Source organism: Gekko japonicus, unplaced genomic scaffold, assembly GCF_001447785.1.
Source record: "Gekko japonicus isolate JY-2015 unplaced genomic scaffold, Gekko_japonicus_V1.1 scaffold188, whole genome shotgun sequence".
Taxonomy (NCBI): Eukaryota; Metazoa; Chordata; class Lepidosauria; order Squamata; family Gekkonidae; genus Gekko; species Gekko japonicus.
In genome coordinates, this window is record NW_015163098.1 from 769,595 (window position 1) to 786,636 (window position 17,042).

Below are 17,042 nucleotides of genomic sequence, written 5' to 3' on the forward strand. Positions count from 1 at the left end.
ATGGGGCCACACATGGGGCTAAGCCAGGCCTGACTTTGCAAATCAGGGCAATGAGTTTGTGCTAAACCTCTCAGCAGACAGAAAAGCAGGTCAGGGATCTGAGAAAAGGTACATGTCCACTTGAGGCGAGGGGAGAAGATGACTGGCATGTGTGCCAAAGTTTTCGGCGACGGGCCACCTTGACAATAAGCTGATACAGCAAACAAAGTAAACGAAGGAATCCTTATATATTTTTCTCTATACATATCATTCCCTTACATCTTGGCCATTTCCAGCTCTCCTACTGGCTGTGCAGTGCGCTCCATCAACCATTGGCCCATCAACCACCACTCAAGTGTACTTGCATGGCACTGACTTGGTGCTGGGTCCACTCTTCTCCCCCCCTCACTGCCAGCCTGGACACTTCTCGCACAGAATAAGCTGCCACAATTACGACTGCTCTCCAGAAGGGAGGGGGTAGGAGATAGGAAGCTGGGGTCGGGGGACAGATAACTGCAGGCTGATGGCTGGGTGGGAAGGAGATAGGGTTGCCAACTCCAGGTTGGGGGATTCCTGGGGATTTGAGGGTTTGTGCCTGGATATGGTGGGGTTTGAGGAGGGGTGGGACCTCAGACAGGCACAATGCCATACCCTCCACCCTCCAAAGCAGCCATTTCCTCCTGGGCAACCACTTTCCCCAATCTCCACGTGAGAGGTGGAGATCACTCAGAATTATGACTGCTCTTCATGTGGCAGAGATCAATTCCCCTGGAGACAATGGTCTACTCTGTATCTTTATACCCTGCTGAGGTGGCCACAAGAGATTGCCACTGAGTCCTCAAGGCCGGGGTACTCGCACAGAGCCTCTTTCTAGAGCTTGTATTTATTTCCACAACGGACCTTATTCCTAGTATTATATATTACAAGTTCCCCTAACAAAGCCTGTTGGCCTTATGTTTTAATCTCCTAGAGACTGGTGTGGCCCTTTAATTTCCTCCGTATACTGAATCAGACCATCAGTCCATCAAGGTCAGCACTGTCTACTCAGATGGGCAGTGGCTCTCCTGGTTCTCAAGTAGGGGTCTTTCACATCACCTACTGCCTGGTTCTTTTAACTGGAGAAGCCAGGGATTGAACCTGGGACCTTCTGTATATAAAGCAGAAGCTCTTTCACAAACCCACAGCTCCTTCGCAAAGAAAGTTTGATGTGTGAGTGTGTGCACACAAGTTTGCACTGAATGCACATCTTAACCATAAACACACTGTATACGGACACACTAAACACACTACTAGCAGCTTGGGGACTGAAGGATTTAGGACAGGTGTGTATTCAACTGTATCCAAGTTGGAAAAATACCCCAAAAATTCCTTACTGGTACTTTTTGGATCTGTTTACAGCTGAATACAGATGAGAGAATCTGACTGGCTACCAGAAGAGCTGATCCCAAATAAAGACCTTTCTTTTCTTTTTTTGCTTTTTTTAAATATTCAGCTATATCGAATAGCTGGTGGCAGATGGTTCAAAGGGCTACAAAGTTACTTTTCAGTTCTCTCCTCTGGGGCTCTTTCTCACCTTTTGCTCTGGTTTCCAGGGCAACAGACTAGAGGGGGAAGAGACATCTCTGCAGCCCAATGGCAAAAGCACCTTGGGGGAGCTGTAGTGCCTTAAAGCCAATCACTGCAATGCTTTTGCAAATGGCCATTGCAAGTTTGCAAACTGCAAAGTTGTTGGCTTCAAATGTGAAGTCCAACTAAGTAACTACCTTGCTTTCCCCACCAACCAAGACCCTGACCTGGGTCCCCCTGAGGCCAGCAGTGCTAAGTCCTGTGGGTCCCTGAAGCTATATGCACACAAGAAACAGACCTTTTCTTAAAAGAACAGGAAAATATTTATTTAATAACAAAAGAAGAAATACCATTAGGCACCACAGTCTATGTGATTAAATAGCAGAAAACAAGAAAAATGCTGACTCTTCTGTCTAACACATTGATACCTGACAGATGGCACAGTCACAGAACTTCAGAGTCCAAAACCAGAGGCTTAGGCATCCTTCTACGATCCAGCATAGTCCACGCCTCTGTCCAATAAAATCACCAAGTCAGCGGCCCCCTTCCATTAATCTCTAGCTCAATTATATGCTTTGGCCCTCTGGTATCAGATGACACCCCAGATCCAATGAGGGCTCACATTCACAGGAATTCTCTGGAAGATTGCAAAATCGCTCCTGCTCCCCCCCTCCCACCTCACAGACCACATGCTTTCGGGAAGAACTGCTACCTCCTTGGCTTTGGCCTTGAAGGAGATAAGAGCCTGTGGATGAGATGGATTGATTACAGACACTTATAACTGGAATAGGTCCACTAGTATCCACATTAACCCTTGGGAGGAAACGGTGATTTGCCTCACACCACACATTTACCAGGGAACAGGTGGGAGAGGAAAAGGAGCAGTGGCAATTTGACAAATAGGATTTCAGGTTAGGGGGAACACTGCTCTTTAGGCAAGCACAAAAATTTGTTTTTTTAAAAAATTCTTCTGTGCATTGGCAAAGAGCATAAAGACAAGGGTCTGGCTGAGCTAGACTCTACTGTCAAGAGAGGTTTTGAGAGTGTGCGCCGGCTTTGGCTTCAGCTGCTGCTCTGAGCCTGACTCCTGCTGCCTGAGAGACTCTCCTGTGGACTTCGGCTCAGATCTTGCCTGCCTGGAAAAGAGTGAAGACAGCGACTGGTTTGACTGAACAACATTTTTTAAAAAACTATTATTTTACTGTTAGTTGTTCATTGGGCTTGGTGAGTGGTAGGTTGGGGGGGAGGGTGGCTGAGGCCAAAGGCATCAGGCCTTTTTTGTTCCCTTTAGTTAGGTTTTAGTTCCTTCTGGTTTTGTGGCTTGCAGTTTGGAGTTTTTTGTTATTAGTTTGGGCCTGGTGGTTGTGTGTGTTTGGGGGGGGGGGTTGAGGCTAAGAGCCTCAGATTTTTCTGTTCCCTTTGGTTTTATTCCTTGGTTTTACTTCCTTCTGGTTGTATGGCTTGCAGTTATTTTTGTGGAGTTTTGTTGTTGTTTGGCCCTGGTGGTAGGTGGGGAGGCCAAGGGTTCCTTTCCTTCTGCTTTAGTTCTTATATTTGGTTCTTTGGAGTAGGTTTAAAACTTGGTTAGCTTATTAATTTTTTGTTCTTTTGGGGGGGGCTTGTGTGTGTGTGTGTGTGTGTGTGTGTGTGGGTTCTGCTTGGTTTTTTAGAAATCTTATTTTACATGAATTTTCTCTCTCTACACCATCCTTTGCTTTTCCTCCTTCTTTTTCTCTTTTTTTGGGGGTAGGGGGTGAGGCTTTGTTGCTTGTTTCCTCTGCTTTTCCCCCCTTCCCCCTTTTCTTTTTTTGGTCTGGTGTGAGTGTGGAGGAGCTTTTGGTTTAAGTTCTTCTTGCTTTTTCTTCTATCTTAAGTCCGTTTTCCTGCCTTTTCCCCAGTAGCTCCCCCCCCCCCCGGATTTCTTCCCTTTACTTTCTAGAAGGTTGGTTTTTTGTGGGACGGAGTTGCTGAGGTTCACTGTTCTGTTTTCCAAGTGTGTGCTTCTGGTTGCAAGGGTTATTGAGTACGATACTTAGGTGCTGCTAAATAGGTTTTTAGTAATGAGGTTCTGTTTTAGGCATTGATTAACTTTTAAACACTTTTAATTAAATTTCAGCATAGGGCTTTAGCTCCTCTCTAATTAGGCCAGTGCTAGGAGGATATTAAAAGAGGTCATGTGTGTCTTCAAAACAGTGGTATAATAGCCCAGATTAACTTTTTAAAAAGCCGCATGCAGCACTCTGAGGTTCAGTGAAGGCGGGCACTTTTAGACAAATTTTCCTGTAGTTTATCAATTTTCAAGAGGAAGCACCTGCATTTCCATAAAGGAAATCAGGCTTGTTCCAACAGAATCTAGTCAGGAGTAGTTTAGCAAAGAGCCTTAAACTTTTTAAAAGGTTTGCTATTCCATCTCAAGGATAGTTTATTAAACCATAGTCAGATTTCAGTATAGGAAGCCACTAGCTCTAAAGAAAACTAAAATACAACCACTACCCAATAACAAAAAAAGAAAAAAAAAACTGAAGCAAGGGTAGGTTAAGCTCTTTTGAAACACAAAAGCCTAGTTTTTGGGTGGGAGGGTTCATAAAAAGGTGTCAGACTCTGTTAGTTTCAGGTTGCAGTGCAGGTACTTAGGGGCATAATACCTTCCCCACAAGTACTGCTGAGAAAGAGTTTGGCCTGGGGTAACAATGAGCAGCAGGAAGGAAATGCAGCAGGGCCCTGGAGGCAAGGCTGAGGAGAAGAGTACTGGGGGGGAGGGGGGAGGCTGCGGCTTTCCCCCCACCTGTGTGGAGGACTCCTCCACAGCTGCCTTCCACCACTCCATTTCTGGCCAAAGTGGTATAATAAAGAGGCTACACAAGGCCATCTTCATTGAGGCTGCTGCTGGGGTGCCCCCTGCAGAGGTGCCCACAAGTGCTTGCATTGGACAGGGGTCTGCTATTCAGGCAGCCCCTACTCCAGCTGTTGTTGCTGAGGCTCAGCAGCAGCAGCAGAAGCTGCCTGAGCTGTCTTTTGGGCTGAGCTTTGGAAACGAGAGTGTTCTGGCTCTAAAGTTCACCCCAGGATACAGGAAAGGCTGGATGCCCCTGCTCTGGTTCCGTGAAAGTCCAACAGGAGGAACAGGAGCGTAGACTGGAAGTGCAAGAGGAAGAGATGGACGTGCACCCCAAGGTTTGGCCATCTCAACCCCTTCCCCCTCAGACATCTCTTCTTGTCCCCTCAAGACATGGTGTGTTCTGCCCCAAGCTCCTCACAGGAAGTCGCTCCAGGGGTGCCTGCAGCTGCTGGTCGGCATGGGTGCCCCTATACCACCAAAGTAGAGACTGCTGTTGGGGTGCCCAAGCAGCCACCGTAAGCCAGCCAGGAGATGAGTTGTCCTGCGACCACCTCCAGTGCTATCCCTGAACATTCCATTGTAGTAAAGGGATGTGAAGCATCTCTGACAGAGATGCCTGATGAGGTTGGCACTAGGGTGCTCAGTAGGGGGAACAGCACGCAAACAAGAGGGTCACTCACCTGATTGCTGAAATAGTTGCTGTAGATGGCCGCCCCTTCTCCATGGTTGAAGATGCTGCTTTCCGCAAGCTGCTTCAGAATGCCTATCCCTGGTACACCCCCCCTGCTCACACAACACTGAGCAGGGCCATGTTGCCGTCATTGTACAGGGCTGCCAGGGGCAACATGAAGGCACAGTTGTCCCATGCTTGTGAGATAATTGTGTGCTTCATGTCTGACATCTGGACCTCCCCTCAGGTGCATGACACATATCTGTTGTTGACAGTGCACTGGTGTTGTGGTGCACCCAGCAATGTTGTGGATGGAGAAACTAAGTGTTCGGCAGGGTGAGGGTCACCAGGCCAGCTACTGCCATGCTCTGCTCCACACCGAGGTACTAGACGCAGTACACACAGCAGACAACATTTCAGCCACCTTTTGGTTAAAGATGGCTTGGGGCTGGGTTCTGCAGAGAATCCCAGTCTGGACTCTGAGTTCAGGAATCTCCTCCAGAAGTGCTTGCACACCAAGGGTCACTTCTCTCGCAGTGTTAAGGATACCAATCTGCTGTGCGAAAAGCAGACACTGACAGGTGTGTGCTGGTGAAAAGGCTGCAAGATGGTTTCGAGGTCTGCCTTCAGCCTCTCACACAAAAGGTCTACATGTTGGTGAATGTGTGATCCATGCATCAAGAGCAAGATCGCTGAGCAGGTCGACGACCTCAGTCACTGGAGAGATGAGCTCTCCCAGTGAGTTGAGCACACGCAGGCCAAGAGGGGCACATTGGTGCAAGCTGAGGAAGAGGGGGGTGAAAGCAGCTCTGCTACTGTTCATCCCCCACCTGGCAGCGTTCCCCCTGTGGCTATCACTGCAGCAGCACTCATCAGGTGGATACTCAGCCCCTCTGGGAGCAGTAGGCACATGAGACAGGACATGGTGGCTACAATGGTGAGGAAGTACTTTGTGGAGCCCTACAAGTCGCAGGCCACCAGTCCGCTGAGCTACCGACCCCCTCCTAGACCACTGAATATACCCCAGGATAGATTTGGCATTGATTTTAATGGTCCACAATGGGCTCGAAAAAAATTGGGATTGCTGAATATTTACTGAATCTGAATACCGTACTAGTATTGCGATTCAAGAATATCAGGAAATACTGGGGTTTTTTTGGTCCAATATACTCAAATAATTTTAAAAACATCATTTTTTTTTCTTGCACACCCCTAGTCATAATGTGCAAAGTGGCAGCAATACAGATTAACAAATCCAACTATTTGGAAACATCTTACCCCTAAAAAATGCTGAACTAATTACAAGCTGAAAACTGAATCAAGCCCTCTATTTGCAAAGGTCAAGATTCATAAGGTGGAATTAAACATGACACAAAAGTTTTATGCACATAATCCAACACTGTGTTCCCAAGTCTGTGCCAGATTGTAGCCTCAGCATAATGCAACAAGTTCTTTCAAACTGATTTGTTGTTATCCCAAGAAGCAAAAACAAAATGTCAGTTCCCCAACTCACTCTGCATATTTGTAATTCCATTCTCCTGTGAGTGAATCTTGCTCAAAAAGTCTGCATATCCACTCTTCATCGTGGTTTTTCCTTTCTTTGGCAGCTTTTCTCTGAGCTTCCTCCAAAACACATTTCTCCTGCGTTGCTTCTTCTTGGTCTTTGTTATTTATAGCACGGGTCACATGTTGCCAAAGTCTAATGAATAAACATAATGGGGAAAGAATTTGATCAGAAGATTGCAAATTGATTTCTGTTGTATTAACACTAAAGAATTCTGCTAACTTTTAAAATATTTTCATTTTCTCTACTATTATTTCCCTATATTACGAATGTTTTCCCCAATGTATAGGAAGGAGTTGTTCCAATTCCTGCATTCTGGCACAGGCTAAATGAAAGAAAACACAGATATAAGACTAGATATATGAAAAAAAATCTGTGAACATAACCAAACCATAAATATATAATTATACATTTATTATATAATTTTTTACTTCAAATCACTTAAAGAAAACTCTCAAGTGCATCCACCAAAGTCACCTAAGTGCTAACTGAAGAACTATAACTAATATTCTAGAAACTCTCATCAAGTCCCTAAACAATTTCGTTCAAAAAGGTCCCAGTATATAGAATAGCAAACTTGCATTTTTAAGACACAGTCCGATTAGGGCTCATTGAATGGTGAATACTTAGCTTCACAGTTCACAGTTTTCAGTGCTCCAGAGTGTTTGTTCAGACTTCAGCCTGTGTAGCCTTCAGCTTGCAGCTTTAGCCTTCAGTCTGTAGGTTTAAGTTTCACCTGCACTGAGCTTCAGCTTAGCCTTACAAACTTGCCGGCTCCCATATTCGTTTCATATTTGCTTCCTCAGAGATAGAATACTAATGTCACAAACATACGAAGGCCCCGGTCACACGGCAAAGTTGCCGCGGGAGAGGCACGGATGGTGGGCGGATTATCCGGGTGCAATCACACCCCAACATCTGGGAAGTGGAGCGCACCCGTGGCTTACCGCCGACAATGCGAGTTAAAAAACTAGTACCTCCAAGGTACTAGTAAACGTTTGCCACAGGCTGCCTCCAGACGCCCATGGTGTGATCGCGCCGGCACGTGGCATTCCCCTCCGGTCCCTCGTTTACCCGCCGGCACCAAGGGAAGGACCAGTGGTGTGCCGTCGGCACATCTGATCGCATAATCGAGGATCAAACTGCGCCGGGGCAATTAGCCACGCCTCCCCCCCCCCCGCAATATCCGGCCCGTGTGACCGGGACCATAGAATACGAATGCCACAAACATATAGTGTCAATATTTACCGTCATATAATGTATATACAACATTACTATAACTAAGGGATCTTACCATTCCAACAAAAAGAACAACTTTACATAGGTCAGCAAAACGTCACTTTCAGCATAGCTCAGGAACCCAACTCAGTTGCTGAAATCTCACAGACAATAGCTAGTACTTAAATACACAATACACATTAGTATTTTATCTCTGAGGAAGCAAATGTGAAACGAATATGGGAGCCAGCAAGTTTTTAAGGCTAAGCTGAAGCTCAGTGCAGGTGAAACTTAAAGCTACAGACTGAAGGTTAAAGTTGCAAGCTGAAGGCTACACAGACTGAAGACTGAACAAACACTCTATGGAGCACTGAAAACTGTGAAGCTAAGTATTCACCATTCAATGAGCCCTAATCGGACTACGTCTTTAAAAAAAACACAGTGCAAGTTTGCTATTCTACATACTGGGACCTTTTTGTTTCATTTTGTTGTTGTTCAGTTGCACAGTCGAGTCCGACTCTTCGCGACCCCATGGACCAGCTCCCGCCAGGCCCTCCTGTCTTCCGCTGTCCTCTGAAGTTGGCTCAATTTCATGTTCGTTGCATCGATGACACTGTCCAACCATCTCATCCTTTGCCATCCCCGTCTTCTTTGACCTTCAATCTTTCCCAGCATCAGGGTCTTCTCCAGTGAGTGCTCCCTTCTCATTTGGTGACCAAAGTATTTGAGCTTCAGTTTCATTATCTGGCCTTCCAGGGAACAGTCAGGGTTGATTTATTTTAGGCTTGACTGATTTGATCTTCTTGCAGTCCAAGGGACTCTCAAGAGTCTTCTCCAGCACCATAGTTCAAAAGAATCTATTCTTTGGCGCTCGGCCTTCCTTATAGTCCATCTCTCGCAGCCATACATGACTACTGGGAATACCATTGCTTTGACCATGCGGACTTTTGTTGGCAGGGAGATGTCTCTACTTTTTATCATTACATAATGACTAAATGTTCATAAGATATATTATTCAGTGACTTAATGAGTTTCTAGAATATTAGTTATACTTCTTCAATTAGCAGGTGACTTTGGTGGGTGTACCTGAGAGTTTTCTTTAAGTGATTTGAAGTAATAATTTATATAATAAATTTATAGTTACATATTCACGATTTGGTTATTTTCTTGGAATGTTCTTCATATACCTACAGGCTAAATGAAAGCCTAATTCCCACTCTCCACCCTCTCTGTTTCAACCATTTGCTTATAAGATTCCTGCAGTTGTCTACCTTTGCTGTGTATTAAACCAGAAAAACACATGCTCAGAGTGAACTTACTTCTCTGATTCAAAGTCACTTTGCTCCTCAAACTTCACTGTGTATCTTCTTAATCTGTGCTGTCTGATTTCAGGTGTTGGATTCCAGAATGTCTCTGAAACATCTGTCTTTTTATCCCTAATAATAACTTCACTGTCCTGTAAAGTTTAATGTATTAGATTACTTTAGTAGCCAGAGAATAAACAACTTAAAGTCAATGTGAACAAAGAGTCCTTTTGAAAGTCACTTTTTGCAACCAAGGCATTTGTTATACCGGTTTGGCACACATGGGTGAGGACAGCTAAAAGTCACAGCTGAAAATAGATCTCCTAATTTCAGCATCAACAACTTCATTTAAGGGTATGAAACTATTCCCTGTCAGTCAGATTCTGACCTATTGTGTAGTATAGTAGTTTCTGTAACTTACTGCTAGGTGATCCACTAATAGAATGTGATCTTTCTCACTGATTCCTAATCAGATCCAACATATAGAAATAAAACCTGTTCCCCTACTAATGATGACCTGGTGACCCAGCAACATGATCACAGACATCCACTTGTGGGTCAATATACTACTAGAACTACTACAATACATTCTACAGACTTTAGATTTGTAAGAAACATTAAATCTATTTAAAACAGTGGTCCATATAGTCCATTATCCTGTCTCACACAGAGGCTAACCAGTTACTTTGGAGGGCCAAAAACAGGGCATAGAAGCTGAGGCCTTCATCTGATGTTGCCTCCATACAGGTATTCAGAGGTTTCCTGCTTCTCAATCTCGAGGTTCCCTTTAGTCACCATGGCTAGTAGCTGCTGATAGACCTATCCTCCATGAATCCATCTAATCCTTTTTTTTTAAGCTACCCGTGCCAGTGGTCATCACTACGTCCTCTGGCAGAGAATTCCACATTTTAATCACTCTCTCTGAAAAGAAGTATTTCTTTTTGTCCATCCTGAATCTATTGCTCATCAGTTTCACTGCATGCCCTCAAGTTCCAGTATTTTGGGAGATGGAGAAAAATTTCTCTTTGTCTTTACCTTATACATAATTTTATAAACCTCTATCATTAGAACATAAGAGACGCCAATGTTGGATCAGGCCAAAGGCCCATCCAGTCCAACACTCTGTCACACAGTGGCCAATCATGTCCACTCTTAGTTGTGTCTTTTCTAAACTGAGAAGTCCCAGAGTCTTCAGCCTTTCCTCATAGGAAAGGTTCTCCAACCCTTTAGTCATCTTGGTTGCAGTCTTCTGTGCTTTTTCCAGCTCTGCAGTGTCCTTTTTGACATACGGTGACCAGACTGCACATAGAGGAATTGTGTTTTGTATAGTATGCCATAATCAGTTCTGTGAGAGCACCCCTATACTGCTGAAAAGGCAAGTCCATAGATATTATATATAAGCACACTTCTGAGAACCAAGGAAAAACAGGTTACTTACCTGTAACTGATGATCTTTGAGTGGTCATCTGCGCAGTACCACACATGGGTTGGGCGCCTGTGCATGACCTCGATTGGAGAATGTTCCAGAGTCAGGAGTCTTTTTGGCGGACTCTCTTCCTGCCTTGGGGAGCAGGCACAGACTGTGCATGCCTGGAGCCGGGGAGAGAGCTGCCTCCCACTCAGTTCCTTCGACCGCTACCGATAAGTCCCATCAACAAAGATAAGTGATTAGGAGATCCCAGCAGTGGGGAAGGCTGGGTGGGATTGCACAGATGACCACCCGAAGATCATCAGTCACAGGTAAGCAACCTGTTTATCTTCGTCGTGGTCTCTGTGCAGTCCCACACATGGGTGATTAACGAGCTGAACCAGATGGAGGTGGGAACTGGCAGCTGAAAAACATAAGAAATAGGTTAGGATGTAGCATTACCGTTTCAGTGTACAGATCCTACCTGTAGAAGTAGAAGAATCAGGTGAAGAGAGACTTTAGCACCGCTTGGCCAAAAGCAGCATCCCGTTGAGCTCAAACGTCCAGTGCATAGTGGGACACGAAGGTCAAAGTGGAGGACCATGTGGCAGCAGCACAGACATCTTCTAATGGGACACCAGACAGGAAAGCAGTCGAAGTCAAGACTGCCCCCGTGGAGTGAGTGGTGACAGAGGTAGGTATGGGTTGATGTGCTAACTCATAGCAAAGGGCTATGGTTGAGGCCACCCACTTCGATAATCGCTGAGAAGAGATGGCCTCACCCTTGCACTGGGAGGCATATGCAACAAAAAGCCTTTGAGACTTTCTAAAGGGTTGCATGCGGTGAAGATAAAAAGAGAGAGCTCTCCAGACGTCGAGGCAGTGTAAGACTCTTTGCGGAGCGTCAGCCGGGTTCGGAAAGAAAGTGGGTAGGACAGAAGACTGAGACAGGTGAAAGGCAGAAACCACTTTAGGGAGAAAGGATGGGTCTGGTCTGAGAACAACTTTCTCCTCTTGCAAAAAAAGCATATGGAGAATCTACATGGAATGCAGCAAGTTCTCTGACCCGGCGAGCCATTGTGACAGCAATCAGGAATGCTGTTTTCCAGGATAGAAGTCGAAGGTCTATCGAAGCCATGGGCTCAAATGGCTAAGACATCAGGTGGGTGAGGACTAGAGACAGACTCCAGGATGGCACCAGCAGCTTCTGAGGCAGACAGAGGTGGAGGAGACCTTTGAAAAAGGCCTTCGTGAGGCAGTGGGAGAACACCGTAGATCCCTGAACTGAAGGGCGATATGCCGAGATAGCCACAACGTGCACCTTCAGAGAAGTGTATGCAAGACCAGATTCCTTCAAGGATACGATGTAAGAGAAAATATCTGGCAAGGAGGCTCGGGTCAGATCAAAGGAGTGGTGTAAGGTATAGATTTGAAAACGCTTCCACTTCGATAGATAAGTGTTGCGGGTGGATGGTTTCCGGGCATTAAGCAACCATTAAGCCAGTGGGAAGTCTACTGGGAGATCTTCCAAGCCGTGAGTTTGAAAAAACCTGGATCAGGGTGGAGGATCTGGCCCCAGTCTCGAGAGAGGAGATCCGACACACGAGGGAGTTGAAGAAACTGTCCCCTGGACAACCACAGGCGGTGAGGGAACCATAGCTGGTGCAGCCACCAAGGAGTGATGAGGATGCAGGTGGTGGCATCCACTACAATTTTCTGGAGAACCCTGGAGATGAGGGGGATAAAAATAGAATAGGGTCCTGGTCCATCTGTGGAGAAAGGCATCTATGAGGGATCTGGCAGATGGGGTACCTCGAGCGAAAAAGAGAGGGCATCGAGCATTCTCTGGAGTCACAAAGCCATCTATGGTTGGGTGACCGAACTCGAGGAAAACACGACAAAGAAATTGAGGGTGGAGAGACCACTCGTTGTGAGGAGCTGAAGGACTCAGACGATTGGTGTCGATATTCTGAACACCGGGAATGTGTATAGCCAATATGGAGATCGAATGTCGAAGACATCAATTCCAGAGGCGCAGAGCCACACGACAAAGGCAAGCAAAGGCGGTGTCACATACCTTGCTTGTTTATGTAGAAGACAGTGGCAATGTTGTCTGAGGCGACTTGAACCACCTTGCCGGTCAGCAGAGGACGGAACAAAACCAAGGCTAGACGAACAGCACAGAGCTCCAAGGCGTTGATATGGAGAGTCCTCTCTTGAGAAGTCCAAGTTCCTTTGGCAGACAGAGTCCCGCATTTGGCTCCCCAACCCCAAAGGGAGGCTTCTGTCGATAGGCAGATCTCTGGATGTCAAAAAGGCATGCCGGAGAGGAGATTATGTGGAAGAGACCACCAGGTCAGACTGTTGAGCACCTGTGGTGGAATGGAAAGGATTTTGGTCCAGTGACCCCCTTGAGGATTGAAGTTGCGGATGAACCAGAGCTGGAGCCATAGTCTGGCATGAGGGACCACAAACATTGTGGATGCAAAGTAACCGAGGAGCCTCATGATTGAGCGAGCCGACTGTTGGGGGCAACGCTGAAAAGTCGAGACTAGAGACACAATGTCCTTGGCCCTCGATTCCAGGAGGAAGGCCATCTCGGTCATGTTACTGAGACAGGCTCTGAGAAATTGTAAGGTTTGAGCAGGATGAAGGGCAGACTTCATGGGATTGATGCAGAGTCCCAAGGAGTGTAGGAGGGCCAGTGTGGAATGAACATCCACGAGTAATTGAGATTGTGTGGAGGCGACAAGAAGCCAGTCGTCGATGTACGGGTAAAGGGCAATCCCCCTTCGGTGCAATGCTGCCACAACTACAGCCATCATCTTCGTGAAGACCCTGGGGGCTGTGCATAGGCCGAAGGGAAGGACCCTGTATTGGTAGTGGGTGGCCCCGATGACAAAGCAGAGAAATTTGTGATGTTGAGGTCAGATGGTGACATGGAAATAGGCATCTTGGAGATCTATCGACGCTAGCCATCTGGACTTGGGGAGGAGAGGAAGGATAGATTGCAAGGTGACCAGGGCTCTAGTCGGGGGGGAGCTCTCAGGTACGGAGCTCCGGAAGAGAACCTCTAGGGGGCGGGGCGGTCACGTGGTGAAGCCCCGCCCCCTTCTTTACCCCGCCCTCTGCTTCGATCCTCATTCCGTTTGGGAATGAGGATGAAGCAGGAGGGTAAGTAGCCGGGCCTTCTGACACACTTCCAGTGATGTCAGGGGGTGTGGCCTTCTGTCACTTCCGGTGATGTCAGGGGGCGTGGCATATGCAAATAAGTTATGCTAATGAGTTATGCTAATGAGCTCCGGCAGCTCTTTTTCTACAACAAGACCCCTGAAGGTGACCATCCGAAACTTCTTGCAGAGGACAAAGAGTTTGAGATCCCGAAGGTCCATGATAGCCCGCAAACCGCCGTCCCTTTTGGGGATGAGGAAATACTTGGAGTAGAAGCTGAGAGTTGGTTGCACCTCTGGAACGATCTCGCTGGCCCCCTTGTTCAGGAGCATAAGGACCTCTAGACAAAGCGATGGATTCGGGGGTGTGATGATGAAGTGAGGGAGGGTTGGGAGCGAGATGAACTCTATGGCGAACCCGACCTGTACTGACCCTGGTGTCAGTAGTAATGTCTTCCCAGGTTGGAAGGAAGGGGAAGAGTCGGGTCCCAACAGGAGGGATAAAAGAAAGCGGCAGTGGCAGGCGATCCAGGTGGTCAAACGGACTGCTTGGGTTGTTGCGACTTCTTGGGTGCTTGGGGCCTTGGCTTTTGAGGAGGTGGACAAGAATCATAGGGTCGTTGCCTCCATTGCATGGTGGCAGCAGGAGAAGGCTGACGTTTATTACAGTAGGTTTTCCATTGTCGGTATTGAGAGCATGGCATGGAAGTAGAAACTTCTAAATTCCTAGCGTTCTTTCTACTATCACTGACAGCCTTCAGGGTCTCATCTGTGCTGGAGTGAAAGAGACCCTCGTCATCAAAGGGCAAGTCTTAAATCTTAACCTTGACATCGGTTTGAAGAGACATATTTCTAAACCAGGCATGGTGCCGAAGAGCAATGGAAGATGTAAGGACCTTGGAGGAACAAGTAATGGCGTGCCATACCGAGTTGATTAGTTGTTTCGAAATCGAGCAAATCTCCGAAAGACCAGCAGATAGAGTGGGCCTACACTTGTCCTATACAGTGGGAAGGTAACAGCGTTCTGTGCACCTTGGTGTTTAGTCATGCCAGCCACATGACCACGGAAACATTTTTGGACAGCGCTGGCTCTTCGGCTTTGAAACGGAGTTGAGCACCGCAACCCGAGAGTCGGATTCGACTGGCTTTCGAGCAAGGGAACCTTTACCTTTACTTTATACTTGTCTGGGACGGAATCGAGAACTGGACGAACAGCTGTAGCCACATTGAAAGCGTAAGCGGAAAGGTAGGATAGGTAAGTATCAATCCTAATGTTCATGGCAGCCACGGAGTAGATTTTCTTCACAATGGAATCAATCTTACTGCCCTCATGATCAGGAGGAACAGATTGTCTCGGCTGTTTAGACTTTAAGGAAGAATGAATTATCATGGAATTTGGTGAAGGATGATTGAAAAGGAATTTCCCTGAGGACTCTTGGATTTTATAAATGGCGTCATATTTCTTCGATATCGGAGGTACAGAAGCAGGATGGTCCCATGGCTCTTTGAGCACCGAAAGGTGTACTGGCAGCTAAGGTAGAATTGTTGACAGCGGCAAGTCTGCCTGGACCAGCCTATTAACGACATCGGTTACCTTAGGGGTAGCGTTAGAACCCTGCACTTGGAGTGCTGTGGCCGTCCTAATGACAAGCTCTAAATAAGCCTTGGGCCCTTTAGTTGGTGAAAGGGAACCAGAACGGTGACCGTCGTCCTCAATGAGAATCACATCAGGGTCGATGGGGGTGGTGACGACGGAGGTCAGTGTCCCGCGATGATGTATAGCGGTCCCAGCGAGGAGTGGAAGACCTTGAGTAATCAAACAGAGACTGTGATTGGGAAAGCAATCTGTGGTAGTCATATGCCCTGCGATCATAACGTGATCGAGGAGATCGGAATTGACTTCTCATAAAGTGCTCTCTGTCATCCAAAACGTGGATAGGCAGCTGGGAGTCACGAGATGTAGAGTGACGGGCAACAGCCCTCGGAGAACCATGGTGAGAAGTAGACTTCCGTGGTGGTGACTTAGAGTTTTGACCAAGCAGAATGCAATCCGGAGAGGATAAAGCTGGCGGCAAAGTCGAAGGCTGGTGTTTAGACTTCTGAGCAGAGGTGGCCATAGAGGCCACCTCAGGAGTCGACGTCGAGAGACTAGAGATTATCATGGGATCGAGTTTCAGAACTGAAGTCAACTCTGACAACTTCGATATTGGCATCAAAGAGGGTTTATCATCCCGCTTTTTAGGTTTCTGTTTTGAAGATTTAGCGTTCTCTGAGAAGGTGGCTTCTAAAGGGCAGAAGAAGCACGAGACACCGTTGAAGACATTGTAGGGCACAATGCAGCTTCCAAAAGAACTGTCCGAAGGTGGGCTGCCCTATTCCTACGGGCCTACCTAGTGAACTTGGCACAATGAGGGCACGAGTCAACCCGATGAAATTCCCCCAAATAAATTAAACAAAGGTTGTGGCCGTCGTTAGATGGGAGTTAGCAGGACAATGGCGACACGACTTAAAAAAAATAGGGTGCAGCCCATGCAAACACCTTACCAACCAAGGGGAGGGGAAGGGGAAGGGGGGGGGGAGAAAGAACGAAAGTGAAGAAAAATAGTAAAATGAACTTCTCTCTCTCTCTCTCTCTCTCTCTCTCTCTCTCTCTCTCTCTCTCTCTGGTTTACTTTAGAAGAAGAACAAAGGAAAGGAGCAAAGATGAGAAGAAGTTAATGAAGAAAGGAACAAAAACTCAGCTGAGGCGATTCGAAGAGCATGCGAAGAGCGGTCGTTTTGAGGTGCGAACACAAAGGCGGTCAAACAAGAACTTAGTGGGAGGTGGTTCTCTCCCCGACTCCAGGCATGCACAGTCCATGCCTGCTCCCCAGGGCAGGAAGAGAGCCTGCCTCCTGAGGCAAGCTCTGGAATATTCTCCGATCGAGATCGTGCACAGGCACCCAACCCATGTGTGGGACTGTACAGAGACCACGACAAAGATGAGTACGTTTATCATTTGCGAGTAAGTGAGACCATATGGATTCAGACTGTTCCAGCAATACTCTTCTTGTAGAAGGTATTTATTTCTATTTCCTTTGGAACATAATCATACACTGTTTCTTGCAAATGAACTCCCATTGACCAGCACTGGTTTTATGAAAGAATTAAGATACTTTGAACTGAGTGGAAGAAAAACTGAATATAAATTTTAGATCTATTCCTCCTTGTTTCAATGCTTATTTGACCAGCTTCTGCTGAAAGAATCCTACTGAAGCAATTCTCTCACATATCTTGTCTATCCTCTTAACTCAAGCACCAGTTTGTTTTCCCTTGTAATGAAAG

General features: G+C 46.7%; 1 protein-coding gene across 4 annotated transcripts in view; it reads right to left on the bottom strand.

Moving 5' to 3' along the window:
• Positions 1-17,042, bottom strand: part of OSBPL8 (oxysterol binding protein like 8) — a 126,111-nt gene that overhangs the window by 15,665 nt on the left and 93,404 nt on the right. For all 4 annotated transcript variants that reach the window (XM_015406674.1, XM_015406673.1, XM_015406676.1 and 1 more), the window contains 2 exons: positions 9,156-9,292; positions 6,568-6,753 (listed from right to left, as the gene is read on the bottom strand). In XM_015406674.1, coding sequence (XP_015262160.1) covers positions 6,568-6,753; positions 9,156-9,292 — 323 coding nt within the window. The remainder of the gene's footprint in view (positions 1-6,567; positions 6,754-9,155; positions 9,293-17,042) is intronic.